The sequence below is a fragment of the Sturnira hondurensis genome, unplaced genomic scaffold (assembly GCF_014824575.4).
Source record: "Sturnira hondurensis isolate 20B ecotype Veracruz unplaced genomic scaffold, ASM1482457v3 Scaffold0006799, whole genome shotgun sequence".
Taxonomy (NCBI): domain Eukaryota; kingdom Metazoa; phylum Chordata; class Mammalia; order Chiroptera; family Phyllostomidae; genus Sturnira; species Sturnira hondurensis.
Window position 1 is genome coordinate 680,615 of NW_028079430.1, and position 12,588 is coordinate 693,202.

General features: G+C 42.4%; 1 protein-coding gene and 1 pseudogene across 1 annotated transcript; one reads left to right on the forward strand and one right to left on the reverse strand.

Moving 5' to 3' along the window:
* Positions 1-8,904, reverse strand: PRPF38B (pre-mRNA processing factor 38B). Its single transcript, XM_037050434.1, has 6 exons — positions 8,326-8,904; positions 5,495-5,563; positions 5,044-5,195; positions 4,903-4,963; positions 2,344-2,567; positions 1-2,023 (listed from the first exon to the last, which is right to left on the reverse strand). The coding sequence occupies exons 1-6, from the start codon at positions 8,605-8,607 to the stop codon at positions 1,183-1,185; spliced, it is 1,629 nt and encodes a 542-aa protein (XP_036906329.1). The 5' UTR covers positions 8,608-8,904; the 3' UTR covers positions 1-1,182.
* Positions 3,986-4,107, forward strand: LOC118990078 (uncharacterized; annotated as a pseudogene).
* Positions 8,905-12,588: the final 3,684 nt, after the last annotated feature.

Below are 12,588 nucleotides of genomic sequence, written 5' to 3' on the forward strand. Positions count from 1 at the left end.
AAGGATTTAATCCAGTATTTATTCCACACTCATGATCCTTCTCTGTAATCAGAATACAAGTCATAAGAACAATCTATCAAGTAATTTGCTGATAATCTTAAATAATGCAGTATAGCATTACTTTAATACTTCTCTGTTCTAGATTAAGTTTAAAAACTCAAACAGCAATCTTCATTATCAATAAAAAAGTTTTGAATTTTAAAAAAAGGACACTATATCAAGCTGTTTTATAATTTAAGTATTTTCCATTTATAAAAATGCTTTGGAAGCTTGAGGCTTGAATCTATTTCTCTACTCATCCGCCCCGCCCTCTCCCAATTCCACGTCAGTGTAGGGTTGCTGCCCGAATGCCAGGCTTTAGGCATTGTTCCTTTAATATAGTAGTTTAAAATCTGAGAAATTTAAGGAAAAAAACCCAAAACAATACATGTCATGTACTTTTTCCAAATAAAAAAAAGAAAAAACTAAGTGAATATATTTTAGGCATACTAACAGTGTCCCTTTGAGGTAGAATGCTAAAAGGACTTTTGATCAAATCACAGCCTAATTTAAACCTCTGGTATCAGAAACTACTCATGAAGTCTCTCTAAAGTTTACTGTGGAGAATATTAAGTGTAACATATTAACAAGAGCCTTCCAAGATAATATACAGTGGACAAGAATGTTAATCCTACAACTGCTGGCTTCATGTACATTGAAAGCACATAATTCTCCTACGATAAACATCCAAGATCCATTCTCCAAGCCTTCAGCATTCTGTTACGAAAAGCACAGCCATGCGAACTTCAGTACACAAACCATAATCCCACACCTACAGAACGAAAATAGAATTACTGGCAGTTTATTGCCTTATACAAATTCAACCAACATGGCAACCATGCCAAAGAAATTAAAACATTTTCAGGACATATGTACAGACTGTACACCTCAAAAACAATTAAACAATAAAAATGCAAGAACGACCTGTGCGCCAGGTACCGAATTCAACACCTGGGTGAAAACATCGGTGCGGTGGATGGATTACAAAGGCACTTCCCTACACGAAAGAGAAAAGGAGAACGCGGCCTACAGGGAGCTCGAAGAGTGCGGACTACTGCGACAATCTCAAGTTGGGGAGGGGGAAAAAGCAGATTTAATCAAACATGTATCGGATTCAATGTGATCCACTTTCCCAAGAAATGTTCACACAGCCTCGTCTCTGTCCTTGTGCTGCTTGTCTTGGCCCTCCAGCTCCGTGCTCTGGCTCCGCCGGTGCTCGTGTCTGTCCGACTGGTCCTTGCCGTCGCTGTGATCCCGCTTGTGGGCATGCTCTTTGCTCCCGCTGCGCTTGCTCGACTTCTCCTTGCCGGGGCTGTGCTCCCGCTTTCTCGCCTTTTCAGCGCTGTCAGTCCTTCCCCGACTGCCACTGCGGCTCCGTTTGTTGGGCTTTTCCTTGCTCTCACTCTTACGCTTGCTCGCCTTCTCTTTGCTCCTGCTCCTGCTCCGTTTCCCTGCGTTCCTGCTTCTACTCCTGCTTCTGTGTTTCCTTTCTCTGCTTCTGCTCCTGCTGTGTTTTTTCTCTTTCTTGGAATCTTTTTTGTCATCTCTATGCCGTCTATCATCTTTGTCATCTTTATGTTTTTTTTCTTCCGCCTCGCCCCTGCTTCTCCGTTCCCTGGACCGCTCTCTCTCCTTCTCTCGGTCCTCGCCTCTCTCCTTCTCGTAGTCACGATCTCGTCTCCTGCCCCTCTCGTTTTCTTTCTCCCTTTCCCGATCCCTGTCCCTTCGATCCCCTTTCCTGTCGCGACTTCGACTTCTGTGCCTTTCCCTACTCCTGCTATGCCTGCGCTCCAACCCCCGGTCAACACTTCGGGATCTTCGCCTTTCTTTCTCTCTCTCTTTAGCTTCACGCTCAAGTCGCTGGCGTTCTTTCTCTCTTTCTAATTCTCGGTCAAAACTAGAACACCCATGGCCCTCCCGATGATGGCTTCTACTTCTTGATCTTCGTGGGGACCTCCGTGGACTGGGTGACCTCCTTGGAGACCTAATGTTTAAGAAAGGAGGAGGAAAGAAGAAAATGTAAGTGAACTGAATATATTGTAAAAAAAATTAACCGTCATCAGTGTTGTTTATTTAGATCTACAGCTTACACAAACATATCAAAAATGATTAAAGGGAAAAATGTGTACGCTCACATTTGCAGATGAATAATTTTGTGAAAAGTGTCATGAAAGGCAGAAAGTGACCTTTGGAAGAAAAAGTGACACTCAAAATAAACACTACAAACAGAACTTGCCCCTGACTTTCAAAGGCCTCTGTACGAAGTGTGTTTTTAAAACCGGCTTAACTGAAGAACTGTATTACCTTGAACGCCTGCGTTCAACATGTCTGTCTATTTCCTCAGCACCTTCCTTCCCATCTTTCTTGATTTTTCTAGGCCGGGTTTTAATCTGTTGATCAATATTCTTCTGAACTGGAACTGGGATTCTTGGAAACAAGGTGGAAAACCACTCCAGCTTTGTGAGAAAAGACCGCAGCATCTCCCCAATGGTCATCACGCAGCCCCCGCCAGCCTTCACATCCAGGTCCTGAAGAAAGAGAAGACGCCCCAGCCGTCACACGATTATCTCAACATCCACGTGATCACTACAAAAAAATTATCATCTTTGGAATCTCAAATACAATACAAATTCTAACAGAACAATTGTAATTTGTGTACCCTTCTAATCTCGTAATGAACGACAGAGAAATACTGGGGCTTAAGTGTGTGCATGCAGGTGCGAACACGCCCTGCAACTTCTGGGCGTGAGGAGAACGAATGTCACTCAGTTAAGGACATGAAACAGGCCCTCACGTTATGACTAACTATGCAGAACAATCGACTTGAATGTGAATTCCGCATAATACCTACTAAGTATACAGTTATGCCTGTGTTTGCACACATTGTTCCTGGCACTGTGACCTGGCCACATACGAACTACTCAAGACAATTCCTGTCTACAGACTATCTTTTAACAGGTTGAGCATAAAATGAAGCCCTAAGAACACTGGAAGCAATAGCAAACCAACTGCCATGAAGCAGTGAGGTTTCTAATTTAGAGTCATGTAGAAAATAAATAAATGGACAAATCATTGGAAACGCATAATCCAGGATGACCATTGTCTCTGAAAAGGGTCATTACCGCATGAAGGCCTTCTTGCTATGCCCTCTCACAGCTCAGGACATGTTAGTCAGCTATTGTCAGTCCCAAACCTACAGTGCAAGCACACAAGGAAAGTGAGATTTGTTATCTACACAGGAAAACAAGAGCTAAAGGTAAAACTGCTTGCACTCACACACATTTAAGTGTTCAGATATACAGTATTTCCAAATATAATCGCTGCAGATATCTAAGGAAGAAAACAATAAGTTAGCTTGAACAGAGATCCTCAAGTTTGTGAATACAATTAAAAAGACATCATGAAGAAGCATTCAGAAACCTAATATGATACCAAGTCTGAAAGAGACATGCTTCTTAAATATAAAAATGAGACGTATTTCAGCCTAAAAAAACTCCTCTGAATTTTTTTAAAAGATTGTGGTTTAGTGCCTAACACACTTTTTGCTTCTTTTGAGATATTGAACAGCTCAGTAAATAGGCCAAAAAAATGCAGACAAAAATTTCCATGTTTGCCCTGATGAGTGCAGCTCAGTTGGCTGAGCATCATTTTGAAAACTGAAAGGTCGCTGGTTCGATTCCAGGTCAGGGCACATGCCTGGGCCATGGGTTCAGTCCCCAGATGGGGCACATAGGAGAGGCAACTGATTGATGCTTCTCTCCTTCTTTCTACCCCCTCTAAAAAATAAAGAAATAAAAGATGGTCTAAAAAAAAAAAGTTTCATGTTTATACAAGTGAGATTTTTCCAGGTGTGCACACAATAATAGTAGCACTACAAAAATTTCTACTACAGCTATCCTTTAATCCAACAACTTCTTTACATAAATTTTAAGAACAGGGCTCTGACTTGTCCCGGCCCATGCTTTCCTCACTCCCTGAAGCAGGGAGGGCTGGCAGGACGCACAGTCTCCCTCTCAGCCTAGAAGGGCCATCCTGAGTACAGGGCTGGCTCTAAAATAAAGTAACAACGTAACACTCAAAAGTTTACTTATGAACCTGAGAATACAAAGCAGTGGTAAGGGTATGTATGTGGACAATACAGCCCATTTTTAAGTCTCTTGAGTTCTTGGGCTTCACAGTGTAAGCATATTAACAATACCTGTATAACTTAAGCCTAACAAAGTAAAGTTTTCCAAAGTAACTTGTTTTCTGAACTTATACAACAAGCTCAATCTCATTAACTAAATTTATAATGGGAAAAAAAAGTAGTTTAAAGAAAAGGCTTACTAGTTTTGTGTATATAGCACACTAGGAGTCAGAAAGCTAGAATCAGAATATTCTGGTCACCTTGAACAAGCCACCTTAACTCTTAGCTTGCTTAAGCCCCATCCAGCTCTTCAATTCTATGCAAGCGAGAATATTAGTACTTGGAAGAAGTTAGAGTAAAGAACTAAAAAGTTCCAGGAAAAAGCTCATTAGTGCGTATCTTATCTATGTGCATATCTTATCTCTTAATCTTGGGAGAGGTCCACCTTAAAAAGTCACCATTGACTATGCAAGATCAATACCACACATGTAACGTAATTAGAAAGACAAAAGTCTTAATAGTCGTCAAAAAACATTAAAAAATGGGGATATCAAACTTAAGAAAATTAACCTAAAATATATACAGTCCATCAAGTCTCAGTAAAAATTTGAAAAGTATGAGTGAAATAAATGTAACTACAAAAAAATTCTGGAAGACATTAAACATCCAATAAATAAAAGATATTAAAAACATTAAAGTAATCAAAAGAAAACTAATTATTACCCTTGTCGACATACCTCTTCGTCATCAAGGAAGGATTCAAACCAGTCCCAGAGATCTGTAGGGGGCTGTGTGTACCTGGAATTACAAAAGACTGATTAGGCTGATGTGAAGTAAAATGCGACACTCATCGAAAAACAGAGATAAATGACGCTCACCTTATGTACATAAATCCGAGGGCTCTAATGTATGGAGAGTCTGTATGTGTTATGAGGCCCATCACTTGCTTGCGAGTTAACTTCAGGGTAAATAACTTGTATAACAGGCAAAAGGCCGTAGAAACAATCCCTCCTGTTCCAACACCTCGAACCTTTAAGGTGAAAAATTTTAAAAACCAGCAAAACAATTAATGAAGTTACTTAACACCAACCAACTAATCCTGATAGGTGTTATTAACAAGATATAGCCCAGAACTGAGAATGGAGCAGAAAAAAATAACTTTCCTAACCTCATTCATAGGACACTTTATTTTATATTTAAAGCAAAAACAAAAAAACTGAACTTTAAGCTTTCCCAACTACTTGTCATTTGAGAATGTAACTGACATAAATATGAACTTATTCTCAGACACAGAAAAACAGAAAAAAAAATGCACGTACTTCTACTTACCCCTCCGCACATCCCTGTCTGGCCTGCTGTCTTCCTGCTCCCTTTCTCCCATGGTTCCACATGTGTGACCTGAAAATAGAAAAGAGGAACACAGCAAACATTCATACTTCAAATTTTTTACAAGTACGATTCAAGTAAACCCAGTGCATAACACAGCAGCTCTTCCAAAAGAGTATTTTGACTGATGTATTTATTTTATTTACACACATTAATTATGTAAATCATCTTTAAAAAAGCAGCTTAGGTATTTAAAGAGCACCAATAACACCACTAGGGTTAAATAAAATCTCAACAGCTTTGCAGAGCAGAAACCCCACTGGCTTTGTAAGGAGCTGTACATGTGAGGCCAAAATATTTCCAGTTTCATGTATTTGTAAAAAATATCTGATAATACACTAACTTTATAGTTTTTATGAGTTGCTTAAAAAAAATAAAGTCTCATTTTAAAATGAAAACAAACTCCCACTTAAAAGCGAAAAGTATTAATGGTTAAGTATTTATTTAAAATTTTTTATAATAACCTCAATAGTTGAATTTTACGGTGATTTAAAATTCAATTAAAATAAAGAAAAACGACCTGAAAAAAGTATGCTAAAACAATAACAAGTTATTTCTGATGCATAATTATGGCATTTTTTTACCATGATCGGATATTATATTCATTCCTGACTACAGATGAAATTACAAAGACAACACCTATACTGATCATTCTAGTTGGTCAATGTATATAATTCATTTTCAACCTAATTATGTGAACCAATTCACCCCCACCCCAGAATATAAACTGTATAAAAAACCCTAAATGAATGTGATTAGTTATTACATCAAGTATACCCAAAGATTCGGTATCATTTTTGCTAAAGTGGGGACCCTATAAAAACCACACATTTTACCTAAAATATAACCCCCAAAATAGCTCTACAGAAGATGTAACTCAAGAAAGCCTTTTGGAAAGATTCACTGTTTCTTAAAAACAAAACCAAATCCTGTTCTTTCACTATGTATTTCTAAAACTATTTTCATCCACCATGGTTAGTTACATTTGAGCTTTTTTTTTGGTGGCTTCAGTCAGAAAAGCATACATTTAAATTTATAGTATTTTGCTCGGCTGACCCCTACAGGGCTGCAGGGCTTTACGGTTTCATTTCCTTCCTCCCCCAGGCTTGCCGCATAAAGGATGTTTCAATTCCGTAAAGGCCAGCAAAGGGGTGGCTGCGAAGCACACTGGGCTTACAAAACTGAGGCCCCTCCGCATCTCAGTGATCACTCGATGTAACGGAGCCCTGACAAAACCTGGGACTTTAGTGTTATAACTAAATTTAAACAATATCTAGTAGAATCTGAAGTCGTTTCAAAACACAGTATTTGAAATTAGAAAACAAGCGTTTCTTCTATGACATTAACATCCACCAGATCTTATATGGAACTTGCCACAAAATGAGCAGGAACCCTTTTTCCGACTGTTTGAAGTTGACTACTAAATAAAACTAAGGGCTGAATAATTCACCACACTGAACCCATGCTGAAAAAAAGCCTTAGCTTTAAAAACTAAAAAAAAGCAAAAAACAAAAAAACACCTAGTTAATAGCATTACAATACTCTTGCAAGAGGATATCAAAATTTCAGTGTACATTTTATACCCACAGTTGAACTGTATTCTCAAAATGATTTTCTATTGAAAGCAATTGATGTAAAAAAAATCCTTCAATAACCTAGTCATTTAATTGAGGAAAAGGTGAACAAAACATAAGCTAACAGCGTATTTAAAAAATTTACTCGTTTAACATCTCTACAGATATGTTCAGCTCACAGAAAATACTTTGTGGTCTGTCAAGTGTTTTAAGAGTCCACCTAGACAAAACGAATTGTATTTCGTTAGATACTCTACCTAAAATATTTAGAGATCCGTAAGGCTATTATAAATATTCTTTAAAACCTTAGGAGGCCCGGAAGATATTTTCTTCAATCTATGTAATTTGCAGGTAAGTGGAGAAAGCCTATCTAGTTGTTAAAGACCAAAACCAATGGCCAAAATCATCTAAGTAGCCGTTCATTTAACCCAGGGAAATGCATTTATGGCGATTGAGCATGATTAATAGTGCATACCTCTACCTGCGACCCTGGGCTGCTCCGAGCCTCGCTGCAAGACTGAGTCAATCCTGCTAACGAAACAAGAACTGAGACAAGAGTGCAGTGAGGAGGCGCCAGGTGAGCTCCCCAGCACAGCCAAACCAGCACCGACCCTGCGGCAGAAGCCCAGGGCCCAGATAATTTTCATAAGCCCAACGCACAGGTAACTGAGACCACTCACTCTTGACTTCCTGCTGGGAAAATTTCCAGGCCTTCTGTTACACCTCTTGTACTGGTACCTCCCCACCCTCCACCCTCCCACCGACCACTTCTCCGTCTGGTCACAGAGTACCAACCACACGAGGCCAACACTGCTGTCAATACATGCCCTGACTCGGGGTGAGCGGGAAAAGCACCAACAAGTTGGCGCGGGCTAGATCCGCATCAAAAGGAATGATTTTAAACTGTGAACTGGAGAGGCGACAATGACTCTCTTCGGCTCTCCCCTACCCTTCTCGTCCAGCTCCCCCCTGGGGTGGGCAGGAGGTCCGAGAGATCGACAACGGCGGGCTCTCCCGGCCCTAAAAATCCGAAAAGGAAACGAGGGCGGCCCCCGTCTGACCTGTCCCTGGCGGACTACAGGCCATCGCTCCCTCCACCCACCGAACTTTCCCCCTATCCACCAATCTTCAGCTCTCGGGGGCCGCCCCCGCCCGTTCCCTCCGAACTTAACCCCCAACCCAGGCCTAGGCGCGCCGTACCTTAAAGTAGATCTCGTCCACCACCTCGTGGTAGGTCTTGAGCTCGTAGAGCTGCACTTTGAAGTAAGGCGAGGACAGGATATTGGTCAAGATCATGGGGTTGAGGTTCATAGTCTTCTCGTTGCCCCACAGCGGCAGCACATTGCCCTGCTTGCCCGAGACCGCCGGCTTGGTGGGAGCTCCGCCGCCGCATGGCTGCTGCTGCTGCTGCTGAGCTGCGGCCGCGGCCGCCTGGTGCTGCGGCTGCGAGTTGCCTGTCAGCGCGGGGCTGTTGTTAGCCATGTTGCAGCGGAAGGAAGGAGGGAGGGAGGACGGGGGGAGGGGGCCAAGCTCGATCTCGCTCTTCGGGACAACGGTCCCGGACCCTACTCCATGGAACGCCGTCGGGAGAGAGGGGCCGCCTCGCCGTGCCCCAGCCCGGTGAGGGAGGGCAACGAGGACGCCGACAAATGGGCTCCGGGTGGCGAGCAGACGCCGAGACGCTGGCCGCGAGAACTCACAGCAGAAGGCGAGCCGGCGGCCAGGGAGCGCGATCTCTTCCGCCAACTGCCCCTGGGAACAAGATGGCGGGCCGGCGGATGTGACGCCACCCGCCCCAGCGTTCCGCGCGTCGCCGGTAGCCAGCCAGAGACGCCCGGGTGGGCGGGCGAGTCCTGTTTCTACTTCCGCCGCGCGTCCTGTGCGCGTTTGGAGCGCCGCGGCGGCCCGCTGTGTGGGGTTCTTAGATTTACGCCGAGAGTTGGGGGATTAGGGGGAGGGGTCGTACGTCCGACTCGAATGTTTTCGTGTTTGCACTGGGGCCCAGGTCTCTGCTCTCGGAAGCCGGGCCGGGGAGGGCTCTGCAAGTGTGTTTGCAGATTCGTGACTCTGACGCCTGCAGGGTGTCCGAGTCTTTTTTTTAAGATTCTCTGGAAGGGATAATGGCCGTGACCTCACGCCTCCGTGTGATTATGGTGCGAGGTCTTTTTGTCCTCCCGAGGGCTGTAGCGTCCGATCAGTGGTGGTGATTGAGCCTAAATTTATTAAACTATACATTGAGATAACATCTTGCTGGGCTGTTAAAACACCTTGCTAAGCCTTACTATACTTGGAGGGCCTGGTAGAAAGCTCCAGGCATTTGTTAGAAGCGTTTTCGTACCTTCCTACTCGAGTTCTGCGGGTGAACGAGTTCTGCGGGTGAACAATTAGTAAATCTTGGGCAAGGCACCGAAATCGGGCCGGAAAGGGCGAGAGGAAGTGGGGGGAAAGTGTGAAAATGAGTCAGAATCTGTTTTACCTCTCAAAGGCCACTGTTAACTTAGAGGAGGCTCCCGTGTTTGAGAGTTAAGGCTACAAAATGCACTTAGGCAGGGGATTAGTGACAGGGAAATCAAGAAGCTTTGTGGGCATCTGGAGGGCTAATCCTATTCAGGAGGGCTCAGTCCTCCCAACGTAAGTTCCTCCCAAAGGCCTCACCTAATACCATCGTCTTTGGGGGTTGGGATTTTGACATATGAATGTGGGGGGAACACATTCAGACCAGGCACACGTTAACCATTGCCAGGATCACCGGAACAATCATGTACCGCCCTTAAAAGATCTGTCCCTCCAGCTCCGTCCCCAATCCCTTTCTGTCAATACAGTTTGCATTTTCTTGGATTTTATTTTATTTTTTTTCTTAAATTGTGTTCTTTTATCTTTAGAGGGGAAGGGAAGGAGAGAGGGAGAGAAATATAAATGTGTGGTTGCCTCTCCTGTGTCCCCGCTGGAAACTGGCCTGCAACCCAGGCATGTGCCCTCACTGGGAATGGAACTGTGATCCCTTAGTTCGCAGGCCCGCACTCAATCCACTGAGCTACACCAGCCAGGGCGACTTCTTGAATTGTAAATGAAGTCATACATTATGTTCTTTTGTGCCTGGCTTCTTTGACTTAACATAATTTTGAAATTTTTGTTGCTTGTACCAACAGTTTATGTAATTACTGAGTAGTAGTACATTGTACAGATTTACCACAATTTGCTTATCCAATCATTTGTTGATGGTCATTTCACTTTCTGATTTTGGGCTATTACAAATAAAGCGTCCATGAACATTTGTGTACTAGTCTTTGTGCAGACAGTTTTTGTTTCTCTTGGCTAACCACCTAAACTCAGAGTGACAAGGTCATATGATAGTTGTATGTTTAATGTTTTAAGAAACAACCAAACTGTTTATTCCCACCACCAGTGCATGAGAGTTCCAAGTTTGGTACACTAAGTATTTTTAAATTTTAGCTTTTTCAAAGCATGTATTGTTGTTTTAGTTTACATTTCCTTTACATACAACCGATGATGTTAAACTTCTTTTCAGGTGCTTATTGGCATTCATGCATTTCCTAGTGTGAAGTAACTTCAAATCATTGTCCATTTCCTCCCCTTGGCTTATCAGGACGATTCTCCAACCAGGAGAAGGGCTGGGCTGGGCCAGGGCTGGCTTTTAATTTTCTTAATGGTGTCTTTCAAATAGCAAATTATTTTTTATTTTAATAATGTGCAAGTTATTAATTTTGTTTATGATTCATGCTTTGTGTTCTAAGAACTACTCAAGGCTGCAATGATATTTTATGTTTTCTTTTACTCTTTTTAATTTTAGAAAGCGAGAGAGAGAGAGAGAAGGGGATCAAACCAGCAACCTTGGCATATTGGGACAACACTCTTAAATGGGCTACCCTACCAGGGCCTTTTCTTTTGTTTTCTAAAAGTTTGATAGCTTGGGATTTTACATTCAAGTTTACCACCATTTTGAGTTAATTTTTGCCTACGGTGTGCAGTAGAGCTGATTTTAAATTTTGTCCACAGATATTCAGTTGATACAGTACCATTTGTTGAAAAGACTTTTCCTATTGAATTGGTTTAGCATCCTTGTCAAAAATCACTTAACCCACCATACGTGGGTCTATTTCTGGACTCTACTTTGTTCCCTTGATTTTTATGTTTATCTTTTCACCAATAACAAACCATCTGGATTACTCTAGCTTTATAAGTTTTGAAATTAAGTAGGTTAAATCTTCCAACGTTTTCTCTCTCTTAAAAATTGCTTTGGTTACTTTAAGTCCTTTGTATTTCCATCAATTTCCTTAAAAAAAATGCCTACCTATTGGCACCTAATGGGTGTTCATGAATGAATGAATGACTAAAGAATTAAAATAACTGCCATGGGTAACTAAAATAACAAATGTCCTAGTGTTCTGAACATTTTATGGTCTAAAACCACCATAAATCTAGAGGATCTTAAGCCACTGTATAACGTACTCAAGAACTAAAAATCGGATACCATTGGTAGGTTGTTCTGAACAATCAAGGGTGTTGAATAAAGCTACTCCTGTTTCTTTGGTTGTGATTTCAAAGCAGCAAATCAGATAAGGTATGAATTGAAGTTGAAGAATTACTTGGAGTCGCCAGGCAAATAAAGGGGAAAGGGTATTCTGTTCTACTTAGAATAGATATTCTATTCTATTCTATTCCATTCCATTCTGCCTGTGCAAAGGCTCTGGGGCAGAGCCATACAGTGAACGTACTGGCTAAATACTAGCCCTGCACCTACTGTAGTTGTCTGGTTCTTTATCATCCTCAGCCACCACAGAGGGACTCCCGGCCTTTCAGCTAATCACCCCCAGCCCTGGGCACAATGATCGACACTTCGTGGGTACTAAGTAAAGATTGAAAAGAAAACTTTCTCTACTCACGACACTTTGACAACAAATGTGTGAGTGCTTCTTTCCCCATACCAACTTTTTGGACACCAGCTGGGTGTCCTAGAATTTAATTTGTGAAATTATGTAGCTGGAGTTAGCAGATTGCACAGGTCAAGGGCTCAGCCCCGTAAGACTACACGCAACCTCAGACACCAGTCGTAACAGGTGGGTCCCCGGGTTACCCATATTTCTGTCCTACTTGAATACAAATCGGGGGTGCCCATGAGCCCTTGTCAGGCATAAGAATTCGCTATCACAGCTCACAGAGCTCAGGGGAACCCTCCAGTGACTGTCACAGGGAGACTATTAATATAAAGCAGGCGCGTTGAGCTCATTTTCACCGGGGGCCACATCAGCCCCGCAGTTGCCCTCAAAGGGCGGAAATAATTTTAGGACTGTATAAATGTAGCTACTCCTTAACTGTTAAGGAGTTGAAATTACATCCAGCCCTTTGAAGGCAACCTCGAGGCTGATGTGGCTCCCGGTGACAATGAGTTGGACACCCCTGCTATCAAAGATACTTATAAACCAGGAAGCTCTTTGAACCTCA